This window comes from Manacus candei, unplaced genomic scaffold, assembly GCF_025592945.1.
Source record: "Manacus candei isolate 608988 ecotype Guabito, Panama unplaced genomic scaffold, ASM2559294v1 h1tg000063l, whole genome shotgun sequence".
NCBI classification, from domain to species: domain Eukaryota; kingdom Metazoa; phylum Chordata; class Aves; order Passeriformes; family Pipridae; genus Manacus; species Manacus candei.
Window position 1 is genome coordinate 5,754,481 of NW_026138111.1, and position 12,287 is coordinate 5,766,767.

At 35.2% G+C, this 12,287-nt stretch overlaps 1 protein-coding gene across 9 annotated transcripts in view; it reads left to right on the top strand.

The window, feature by feature from the left end:
- The window catches only part of TAFA5 (TAFA chemokine like family member 5), a 410,474-nt gene that overhangs the window by 231,909 nt on the left and 166,278 nt on the right, over window positions 1–12,287 (top strand). For all 9 annotated transcript variants that reach the window (XR_007907396.1, XR_007907395.1, XR_007907397.1 and 6 more), the window contains one exon: window positions 1,492–1,641. Coding sequence is in view for 5 of the 9 variants with exons in the window: in XM_051805198.1 (XP_051661158.1) it covers window positions 1,492–1,641 (150 nt within the window). In the remaining 4 variants the exon portion in view is untranslated. The remainder of the gene's footprint in view (window positions 1–1,491; window positions 1,642–12,287) is intronic.

Genomic DNA, 12,287 nt, shown 5'->3' on the forward strand with positions numbered 1-12,287 from the left:
CTTTATAGCCATCTAAAGCCAAGTAACACTGGATGTACACTGTGCTGCAGTGCTCAGTATACTTGAAATCTTTGCACCCTGTGACACAATTGCCAGAAAATATTTATGTCATATATGTGGGATGAGCTACAATGTTTTTCTGTTCCGCACAATAAGCATCATAAGCTGCTTCTGAGAAGAATAGACTGGGTAACCTTGTATTCTGAATGAAAAAAATGCAGCCTAGAGAAATAGCATTGTACTGTTAGACTTACAGACCGTTCATATATGTTTCAGGGGTTTTTTGTTTGCTTGTTTTTGGTTTTTTTGTTTGTTTGTTTTTGTTTTTGATGTCTATATAGATTTAGAATTTCTTCTTTTTGTCTCATAGGGTTTTTTTCAGTATTTCAGCTGCCTAAAAATACTGTGACTAATATTTTAAACTGCATAATTTTTTTTCCAAAAAGAATATTGCATTTGTTCACTTTTTTTTTTTTTTTTGTAAAAACAAAATATAGCAAGCTTGTGATTTGCAGATGTACTGTTGCACATGTTTATTGCTGCACCATAGCCCCCAGAAATTACATGTAATACTAAGTGATAGCTGGGAGGCTTTTTCAGTCTTTCTGCACACTGTAATTCAATAATGTGTCTTTCTTACATGTAAAAGGTAGTCTTTTGGTTTATGGTTTTATCAGAGGAAGTACATAACTTTAAATGTATAGCTTTTACTTCAGGTTAATATTCTTCACACAAGAATTTTTTGTGCTTTTTGTTTTGCTTCTCATAGCATGGGCAAATTCAGAATTAGGTGGTTTGTATTTCCTTAGTACTCAGGAAAAGATACATATATTGGAGAAGTCAATAAAAAGTAAACAGTTACAGAGCTAAGGGTGCAGTATCATTTAAGTCATTTGGAGAATAGTTAAATAGTAAATTTGGTAAAAGAAAAAAAAAGAAACTAAAAGAAAAAGAAACTAACAGCTACATCAAATATGAGTCAGGTAGAGAATTCAGTTTAGATGAAGCAAGAGCCAAAGGACTACAGTTTGGCAAGCATGGACACGCTTTAAAAGACTTTTTCCTTCAAAATCAACACATAAAGCAGTTAAGACCTCACTGTATTCATGGACATATGGGGAAGTTTTTATTTTCCATATACTTTATAATTTCTTTTCTGGAAGTATGTAAAGAGCATACCATTTAAATTTCATTGCTGTAAAAGATTGTTCCTTTACTTAGCCGACGTAAGTAAAAGTAACCTGTGTAACCTCAACTCTCTGGCTTTTATGGAACAATAATCATTTTCTGACAGAACCAGTTTGCAGGGGTTTCATATGTCCACCACAAAGAAAAATTGTATGTCATCTCAGTTTTATTATATCCATCAACTGGCTGCCCATTTGTTGTGGAGTGTCTGCTGTGACTTAGGGCCGTGACTCTATTCGGCTGTAATAGATTGCCTGTAGTGCATTCAGTGACTCTGGTACCTGTTGCTGGTTTGTTTTCCAGGTCAACTGGCTGCAGGTACATGTGAGATTGTTACTTTGGACAGAGATAGCAGTCAGCCCCGAAGGACTATAGCCCGACAAACAGCTCGCTGTGCATGTAAAAAAGGACAGATTGCCGGTACAACAAGAGCAAGGCCAGCATGTGTTGATGGTAAGAAGCAAAAATCTATTCAATCAGTTTCTGCCAATACAAGAATGGTGTAAACTGGTACTGTCTCATATAAAAAAACCTCAACCAAACAAAAAAATATTCTATGGAAGAAATTTTCATGTGCCCCAACTAGCAATGGCAATACCATTGAAATTGACCCAAAGAGTATTACTTGATAGTAGTATAGAGATTTCAATTACATTTTTTTAATTGGAAATTTTACTTTTGTTTTAGCTTGGTATGCAGTTGAATATTAAGGGCATGGTGCTGTTATATTTTGCATCTGGTGATAGGATTAGCAGTGAAATGGCATCCGTTTTCTCTCTACTTTTTATTCCTTATAACATTAAAAGAAATGCTGCAAAAGAGCCTCGAGGGTCTTATGGCACTGGCAGGCTAATGTGTGATATTTAATGCTGTTGAAGAAAACACTGATGCTGTAGTTGGAATATAGTATCTGAATATACCTCACATGTCCAGCATTCCTTCTATCTTTTAAATTATATTCTGTAAGATTCACTGCAGATGCACTGATAGCATGCAGCTGGAAAACTGCTCACATACAGAGAGACATGAAAATGTTTCACTTTGATATCATTTTTTGAGACAAATGAAATTCTCTGTTACAGCTGTGTTAATAGTGGGACAATCTTCAAGATAGGTCTGCCTTGCAAGGCTTTTAGCAAGCATTCATATTTAAAATGAAATTGGAGACATATTGAAAACAGTGATGCAAAATTGTATGTTTTGATCTAGGCTCAGTTGACAAAAGTGAAAAAAAATAAAAAAGATGCTTATGTATAGAACTATAAGAAATTCATGGATTGCCTTTGAATTCTGACTGGTTTGAGTCCGCAGATAAAAACATTGCTGAGAACACCCTACTGTTGCCTCAGAATTTGATTGTACCAGTGATTATCAAAGACAGCTCAAAGGAGATTTCAGAGCCTACCCACAAAGCTAAATATAGAACATCATGCACATTCTATTTTTGCATTTTCCTTTTTCTGTTTTTAGTACTCTGTAAGACAGTTTCTTAGCTGTCTTTTTCGTAATATAATACTGTATCCAGTAATTCTTCTTTCCTGTTTTATTGTAAGATCATGAGATTTAATTGGTTAAAAAAGGAATGCTTTTACTGTGTCACTTATAGTTGTAACTTTAGGAAAAATACTTACTAGCAATAAAAAAATTCAACTTACATTTCTCATTTTAACACAACAAAGTTCTAAGGAGATAAAAAGAGTTTTGCACCAGCTGATGGAAATGAAACATAATTTTCCTCAGCCAGTTTTGGCCTATGGTGAGATTGATTTGCTGTAACTTGGGTATCCAAAGTTAGTTGTTAGTAACTCCAGTTTTCCTTTATACCCAGTGAAAACAAAAGGCACCTTCTCAGAGTAATTTATCTCACCCTAAGTGCCTAAGATAAATCAGATAAATCGGAACTCTCTGGTACTCACTGTTTCTCTGTCATGGCTTAATAGACCTGTGAGTGTCTTAAGATGAATCATAGATATCTGGAATGTACATGCCAGTAAGAAGACATGACTGCACCTCATCCTCCAATTACTATATTAGCTTATTTTCCGAGAATTTAAGGTTTGAGGTAATCTGATATTTAAAAATACTTTTTCATTTTTCTTTTTTTTTTTTTTGAGAACTCATTAAGAATAAGTCTGTTTCAAATTCTGCTTTTGCTGTCAATCTGCTTGATCATAATTTTTTAAAAACAGAGAACTGAATGACAGGATCTGTAGTTAGAGGTGGTGTAATCAGGGAAGGTTCTTTATGTGGTACTCGACATTTGAAAAATGTCGAAGTTCATCAGTTTAAAAACAGAGCTTCCCCTTAATGTTTGTATCTAAATACTGTAATTAATTATTTTTTAAGCTGACAAAGAATCATATGAAAAAGTTGAGGGATAATGGGTACAAGTTACTCCTGACGACATTAGAATTAGACACAAAATGATAATTTTTAAAAATGAGAACAATCAGCCATGGAAATATTCTCCCCAGGGAAGCTGTGGATTTCCTAGTGTTGGACACATAAGATTCAGTTGGACAGGGTGCTGGGGCATTTTGTCTAGACTGTGATTTTGCTTAGAAAAGTTGAACCAGATGATCCTTGAGGTCCCCTTCCAACTTGATGTTCTATGATTCTATAACATAGTTCTAATAACATGATTCTTCATTATTTTGGGAAATGTTTATAGTTAAGATGTTGAGCCCTTTGCTAGGAATGATTACTTCAAGATCTGTATGACATGCTACTTTGCTTTCCTGGACACTGTTAGGGATGCTTTGTAATCAGAGCTCAGAAAGGTTGATGATACCTAGAACTGTATCAAACTCCCAGATTAAAATGAAGGGAAAAGTCAAGTCTGTGATCTGTAGGTTTTTGTCATGAATGAAGTTAAAAAAATAGTTTTACATGCCGTCAACACAATAAGTGACAATGTGAGCACTTTTTTGTGTCTCTAATCTTGTACTTGAAAGTAAAGCTGGCATCTAAATTGGGCATTGACTGACAAGTGTCCATCTGTGAATCTACCAGGTCTGTAGTTTAAAGAATATATAGTGACTTTTCATTTCTAGAATGAAATGTTTCAGACACAACTACTTAATGCTTTATTCTGAACATGACATGAAAGCAACATAAAATTATGTCTAAGATAAGCTAGTTTTATCTCTGATATTAAGACAAATACAGCTGTTTTAGGAATGTAACAACTAACATAATTGCTGGTTTGTTTGTTTGTTGGGTTTTTTTACAATAAAGAATCCCATTTTCCCAACAAAAAAAATAAATAATCTTCTGAACTTTCTTAAATAGGATGTGGAATGTACTTTTGCAAATTTTCCTTCATTTATATTATACTTCATGTTAAGAATATACCTGCTATTTGAGATTCCATTTCTGCTATCTAAAAGACAAAAAAACTCAAAAACTTGGTTCTTTTCATTTTATTCTTTATATAGCCTTGATTTTAATGACATTATTTTTAAAGTAAGGGCAGCAGAATTAGACCTTAGACTTTTAATAATTAATGCAAAATCATTTGTGGAGGAAACAGGCATAGTAAGTATGACCTCCTAACCTACTAACAAGAAAATGTTAACTGACAATTGTGTTACAGCTTCTAGCATGAGAGTGGTTTGAAAATTCAGTACCAAGCTGGTAATTTTTACAACCTTAAAATACATCATGTTGTACCTGGCTACCATTTGTTCATTGTTCAGTGGAGAGAAGTACCTTAGAATATATTCAGTTATGCAGTATATTTCCTGGAGGTGTGAAATGCAAGTGTCAATTCCTGTAGCAAAAGGAGTAAGTAATTTAAGGGCTCTTAAACCTCACAAACATTGTCTGAGATTGCACTTGTCAACATAGCTCTTAGAGTAAGAACTGAGTTGATTACCCAAGTCCACTCTGCTTTCCAGTGCTGCATCACCTAAGGTCTTTTCCTAAGAAAGGAAAGACTGTGAATGTCACATAGGTAAAACTGGAATTCATAGAAATGAAAATGCAGTGTTTAGGACTTGGTCTCAGCAGAACATAAAGAACAGAGATTTTTCTTGAAATGTTTCCCTGTAATGGAGAGGATTGAATTACTTTGTATTTTTTTTCTAGCAGTCTTTAAGTATGGCAGATTGCTAATGTATTCTGAAAAAATGGCATCAATATTCACCCTGATTTAAAGCTTGATTTAGTGTTGATTGCTTCATTTCTACACCCACAGAGTCATAATGTATATTTGATATGTTTGGTTGTGATGTAATTTTTATTCATGAATGTTGGTTCTGTGGTATTATGACAGTAGTTTGCCTGCACTTTTCATTATATTATTATTATTATTTATTACTAATGTTCCCTAGTCCCTTTTTTGAGATCAAATTCCATAGAAATTACCTAAGTTGCATTACTAAGATATTTTGTTTCAGCATAACATCTGGTTTATCACCAGAGTAATTTCCCTGTGTGTTGGTCAAGCTTTATCAGTTTTTAAGCTGGAGCCTGTAAGAGATTGGAAGATAGCAATTATTCTCTATTTTTGTACAGTACTTTTGCTAATTTAAACTTGTTTTAAAGCAAGCAAAAAAAGGCTTTGATAACAGTTTGTGTACAGATGCACCCATGATTTGTGTTCTTTCACAAAAATTGTGTATATCTGAAAGTAAGATTTGTTATGCCAAAGTGTTTCATAAAGTACAAGTAGAGCATCCTGAGAAGTATGGAATGAACATTTAAATATTTCATAGATTCCAGTACTTCTGTCCAATATATGTTTATAGCTAAAAAATAAACTGCAATTTTCTCCAGAAGATAGAAACAGGTGATGAGAGAAGTAGTTTAATTGCTTGAGAAAATTAGGATGGCAGTTGTTAATTTGCTTACCTGAATTCTGTGACTAGAAGATTCTTATGCTCTGGATTTGGGAACTGGTTACTTTTATGTCCACTAGGTGCTATGAAAAATCCTAAGAGGTCAATCCTGATATCCAAAATTCTTAAATTTAGACTAGCTGGAGCTCAGGTAAATTAATTCAAAGCATTCAGACAATTTATGTTACAAATCAAACTGTGGTTTGTTTGTTATTTATTTTACTTTTTAAAGTTTTAATAATATTTAATTGCTTTTCTAAGTATTGTAGCAATATTGTTTTCTATAGTATGTTAGTTGGTATAAGTTGTTCATACATTATGATTAACATGCTTTTCAGTTGGCATTGATTGATTTTGTTTAACATAGAAACTCAGGATCTACAAGGAAGCCACATTAGTTTCGATCAATAATTCCCTGCCCTTCTCATTATCTCTAGGAGTCTATGGGGACGTGTAAGGGTCAGAACTGATCATTAATAGAATCCTAGGTCATGCACTTGAAACAAAACTGCTTAATACCTGGACAGCTTCATCATTCTAAATTATCTTATACATACTGCAGGGACCAAAAAAAAAAGAACTATAATGATTTTCTGAAATGGGATTTTATGCTTTTACGTTAAGAATATTTAATATGTTTGTTATTGTAATATTTATTTCATCTTGGTTTTATTGCAGATATTTTCAAATGTTTTCTCACAGTAATTTCTATATATTTAAATTTCTCCCATTTAAGTTATGTCAATTTAAAACAAGCAAAACCAATAGGAAAAGCAGTATGGATCTTAAATTAAAAGGAGACCAAATAACACTACATAGACATTTTGCTGGACCAGAAACAGTGAATTGTATAGTATGGAAGATATAAGTCTAGGAGGAGAGTGGGACTGTTTGGTCATAAAAATGATCAGAGGGCTGGAACACCTGTTCTGGAAAGAAAATCTGACAAAGTTGGGGTTGTTCATCTTGGAGAGGTCTCTGCTGAGATGTTATCATGACCTTTCAATGTATAAAAGGGGCTTATAAGAAAGAGAAAAACTTTTTACCAAGGCCTTTAATGACAGGACAAAGACAATGGTTTTGAAGTAAAAGAGGGTATCTTTAGATTGGAAATAAGGCAGAAGTTTTTAAGATGAGGATGGTGAGACAGATGTGGTGGAACAAGTTGTTCCATGAGCAGTGGAGAAGTTATGGATGTCTCATCCTCGAAAGCGTTCGAAGTCAAGTTGGAAGGGACTTTGAGCAACCTGATCTAGTGAAAGATGTCCATGCCCATAACAAGGCGGTTGATGATCTTTAAAGGTTCCTTCTTATTGCTTTATGATTCTATTTGACCCTGGTCAAATAGTATGAATTACATAATGGTGTAGCAAAACAATTGACTGTTCTGGTAGATAGTTATGAAGCTAAACAGGCTGGAACATGTATCCAGCTTGCCTTGCTCTTCTTCTTGAGAAAGAGCGACAATTACTTTAAATATTGGAGAATATTTTGCCAGTAATGAATATTTTGGAAAAATTATCCCAATAACATTCTGCTTGTTCTGTGTTTTTCCTTTCTTTATTTGCACAGAGAGCCCAGGTATCAAACACACTGTCCATACCAACATTTCAGTTGCCGAATCACAAAAAAGTTTAGATATTTTTTATATTTTTGAAGATTCAGGTATACTAACCAGTCAAATTCATTGAGTGTCCAGTTTGTACAGAAGACCTTCTGTACAGGAGATATCTAGTACTTCTCAAAATTAAATCTCTAATTTTTAGATACTTGATATTACTGAGTAGATACTATTACATGAGAGGCCACATGATATAGTAAAGAAATGTATATATGATGGTTTAATATTTGCCTGGAATATTCTAACAATGGTCATGAGTTTAATTTCCAAAGAATAAATTAGTCTTGTTTATCCTCAGGGATTTTAAACAATCCTAGAATATTTAACCAGGCATCATTTTTAATGCTGCATATGCTGGTAGGATGCAATAATGCAATGCAATATTAGAATATCTTTCAAGGAATTAAAGAAATAATGTTTTGATCAATGCTTATATATCCTTATTTAAGCAATAACCCTTATAGGGTTTAGTATAACTTCTTGAGCTTCTGTAGTCTTTTAGTGGTTATTTCTTATGATGTATCTGAAGTGTTCCAAACACTGTATATGCTCATTTATAAAATAACCACTGGGTACTCATCTTAATCTGTACTTTAGAATATTAATGATTTCTATTTATTCCTACCTAGAAACAATTTTAAAATCATTTTTTTCTTTTAAATAAATGGTGAGGAAGGATAGCAACCATGCATTTGCACCACCATGTGTGTAAAACATATTTTTCAACATGACTTAAAGAACTAATAATTCTTTTCTTCCTTTCCTCACCCTAACTTCCACATATACAGTCATAAATGCAGCTGTAACTACAGATGCACTGGAGCATGTTCAACACTTTATATTCTTTCAGCTGCCTCTAGACAATTCAATCTGAAGTGCAGATTTTTGTAGTTACTGACAATGGAAGTAAAACTATTATGTTACTCATGGGCTTCCCTTTCCTATGCATGGTACAGGCACAGTGTGACAATTTCCACCTTGTGGGTCACTTTTCATTTAGGAATGCCTAGAAGATTGAGTTTCACTCAGTTGCTTTGCTTCCTGCAAAGGACAACACATGACATTCCAAAAGAAGATGAGTGATATTCTTATCTAAATAATATCACAAACTTAGTAAAATCTTACAAACATATTCACATAGAAAAAAATTGTTCTCTTTGATAATGAATATCGTCTCACTTAGAGATTAAAGTGTTGCTGGGGAAGAAATATCACTGTTCAATCCCAAGACAGAAATTGAGCAATATAAAAGGGAACATATCAGTAGCTGCACCATCAGTGGCAACACAGATGTGTCTATAAGAAATATGGGGAAATAAGTTAGGTTTCCTCTCCTGACTGAGAATCCACAAAAGGAATAACTAAAGACATGACAAAAAAGCAAGGAACCATTGAAAAAGAAAACCGAACCCCTGCTTAGGAAAGTGGCACACTGATAACTACCCCAAGAGAATATTTTAATGAAGAAAGATAGTTAAGGGCTTCACTATGTTATGAAGTATTTGGTACCTAAACTCAAACAACTGAGGCTCCACCTCAAGTACTGTGGCAGATTTGGGTGCCTCAATATAAGAAGGACATCAGACTATTAGAGTGTGTCCAGGGAAGACTTACCAAGATGATGAAAGGTCTTGAGGACAAGACTTCAGAGAAGTAACTGGAGTCACTTTGTTGTTCAGATTGCAGAAGGCTGAGGGCTGACTTCATCAAGTCTACAACTTCCTTAAGGCGGGCAGAAGAGGGGGAGATCCTGATCTCCTTTCTCTGGTGACTGGTGTTAGGACACAAGGAAATGAAATGAAACAGCATCAGGGGAAGGTCAGACTGGACATTTGGAAAAGGTTTTTCACTGAGAGGGTGGTCAGGAAATGAAACTGATGGTAAATGGTCACGGCATGAAGCTGGTCAGACTTCAAGGAGCCTCTGGGCGACACTCGTGATCATATGGTTTTCTCTTAGTTAGTCCTATGAGGGGCAGGGAGTTGGACTTGATCTTTACTGGTCCCTTCCAACTTGAGATATTGAATGATTCTATGATTCTATGGTTGAATCTGTCTGGATTTTGCATAATGCTACTCTTTTCCGCAGAACAATTGTTCAGGAATCAGGTAGCAGAGGGTGAATACTAATCACTGCTTGAAAGTCAGGTTTATGGGTTCTCAGGCTGAGTACTTTTTTTTTTTTTTTAGGGATCAGCTGCTTCCTAATGGCAAGTAGACCTATTGATCTCCCTTCATGAGCTAAGAATGTTTATGGAGTAACAAATCAGGGGTGGTGTAGAATAAGGTTTAAATAGTTATGGCACAAATAGGCAGATTAGTTTTTACAAGCTTCCGAAGGATTATACACCACAGATTGAGAGGAAACTCTTTGGATATATAAGAGATGTAGTGCCAGGGCAAGAGGGAATAAAATGTAATTGAAGATAAAATACTTCTCTAAGCCTTGTACCTATAACAAAGTCACCAAACTCGAAATACTTTTCACTCATAAGCATCCTCCTTTGAGGTTAAACCTGGCATCAACATACTATTTTGGGTTAAGAGATGGCTGTCTTTCTAAATGATAGGGCAGGGAAATATTTAGGAAAGCAGAATTATTTATGTGATTTGGAAGGTGGCCAGGAGCCAGGGGTTAACACTGATACTGTGCAGAGAGTGCTGAGAGAACTTTAATTGCCTCTAATGCTTAGTGCCTTGCTTTCACATTTCATCTGAAAGACAACACCTTCATCCTCCTGGTGTTTCATTGGATGCATTAGTTCATCAATGCTAACAGCTTTGTTTCCCTTACTTCCTTGACATTCCTACGCAGTCACCCATGTAGTCTAATCCTCTTTCGTCTGCGTGCTCTGATGGCTGTTTCAGTACAGAAAAATGGTTGGAGATTATGTGACATTAGATTGTGGAACAATTTTCTGAGGAAGTGACTAGAAGCCTAATTACTACAGACATTTTAAATTGAACTGGACAAAATACTGGAGAACATATGATGCATTAGCATAAGCATGCTCTGAATCACTGGGGAGAGTTTTCTGTGCTTGATATCTCGCGGCAGAGCACTATCAACAACCACAACAGTCTGATTGCAGTCTGATTCATTACCTAACTTCAGGCAATAGGTCAACATGACATTCCTAAATTCAGGAGTTTGGTCAGGAGTTTGGTCACTGTAAATTCCCTGTGCAGAGAGTGGTATGAGATGGGCATATCAAAGACCAAATAGCGTCAATATTGGAATCACTTCTGAAAGCTTTTTTCTTTTTCTCTCTTATGGGATTAAAGAGAACATAGGATGACTAGCAGAGTAGGTTTTCTACTTGAATTTAATGTGTATAAACATTTCAGGCCATCAGCTGCTCAGATTGCCTTCTGGAAAAGCCACTGTCTTCACTGATTAGAGGCGGTTTAAGGAAAAAATGTAACATGTTTATATTACCCCCTCTGGTTGTCATCCTACCTTCCAGTTATCCCCAGAAGAACGGGAAAAGAGAAACTTTCGAAACTATTCATGTGTGAAGGTGGGCTTCTGTCAGGGCAACATATTTGTCTCCAGTGAGTGTAAGAGAATATAGGAAGATGAACCTTTGTAAATACCCCTACCATCAATGGGTGAGATAAAACTATAGCTAAATTACATTTCTGGTACTATGTGAAAGCAGCATGGTCAAGGAATATTCCCCCCCCCCCCCCAATAATCTCATTGAGCACCGAGAACTATAAACAAAAAAAAATGTTTAATGAAATTGAATCAAGAAAGATTATAACATGGTTAGAAATGGCTGTGTACCACTTTATTTTTAATTAACCTTAGGTTTAATATCTGTGTCAGAAGAGTCCTAGAAAATGTTAAAATTTATTGCTAAATTAGTGACCATATTAATACCACTACTACACCCAACACCTGGACCAGAGTAGTTAATGATAGGCATTTTAGTATGTCTCTTTCAGAATAGTCTGCACAGGGCCACTTCAGAGAAAATAGCCTTTTGGAAGACAGAATCTTAGAAACCTACCTATTTATGGTGATGCAGAAGATCTGTGTTTCCCTTGGGGTTATGGGTTGAGGTCATATTGCAGGAAGAAAAACTATTCGTGTCATAAAAAATGGCATTTTCATTTCATAAATAAACTTTAAGATGTCTGTATTTTTTATTTCTATAACTTCTTTTGCTTATGTTTTACTGTTGTGTTATTTTTACAATATCCTGGGCATGCAGGGTGCTTCAGAAGTCTGTTTCATACAGTCCTAGACTAAAAGCACTTGCAGTCTAATGATACACCAAATCATTGTTTGTTCAGGATACAAGGAAATAAGGATACGTAGCTGCTTCTTTTTGTTAATTATCCAGATTCTGGGGAGTAGGATAAGGAGGAAAGCCGTCCAAACTTCTCTGTACTCTCAGAAGAGGTAGACGTGGAAAAGTGGAATTCTCATGCAATTGTTCCAGAGTACATCTTTGAGAGTTTCAGTGGTTCCTCTAGCATCCTTCCTAGAAGGCCATACATGGAGGACCTCTACCCTTGCTCATCCCCTTTGAGAGGGCAAGGTTCAACCCCAATTGAATATGAAGGAAGATGTCACAAAGGAGAAATAAATTCTTCTTTAGGGTATAAAAAAAATAAATTACGTGTTTC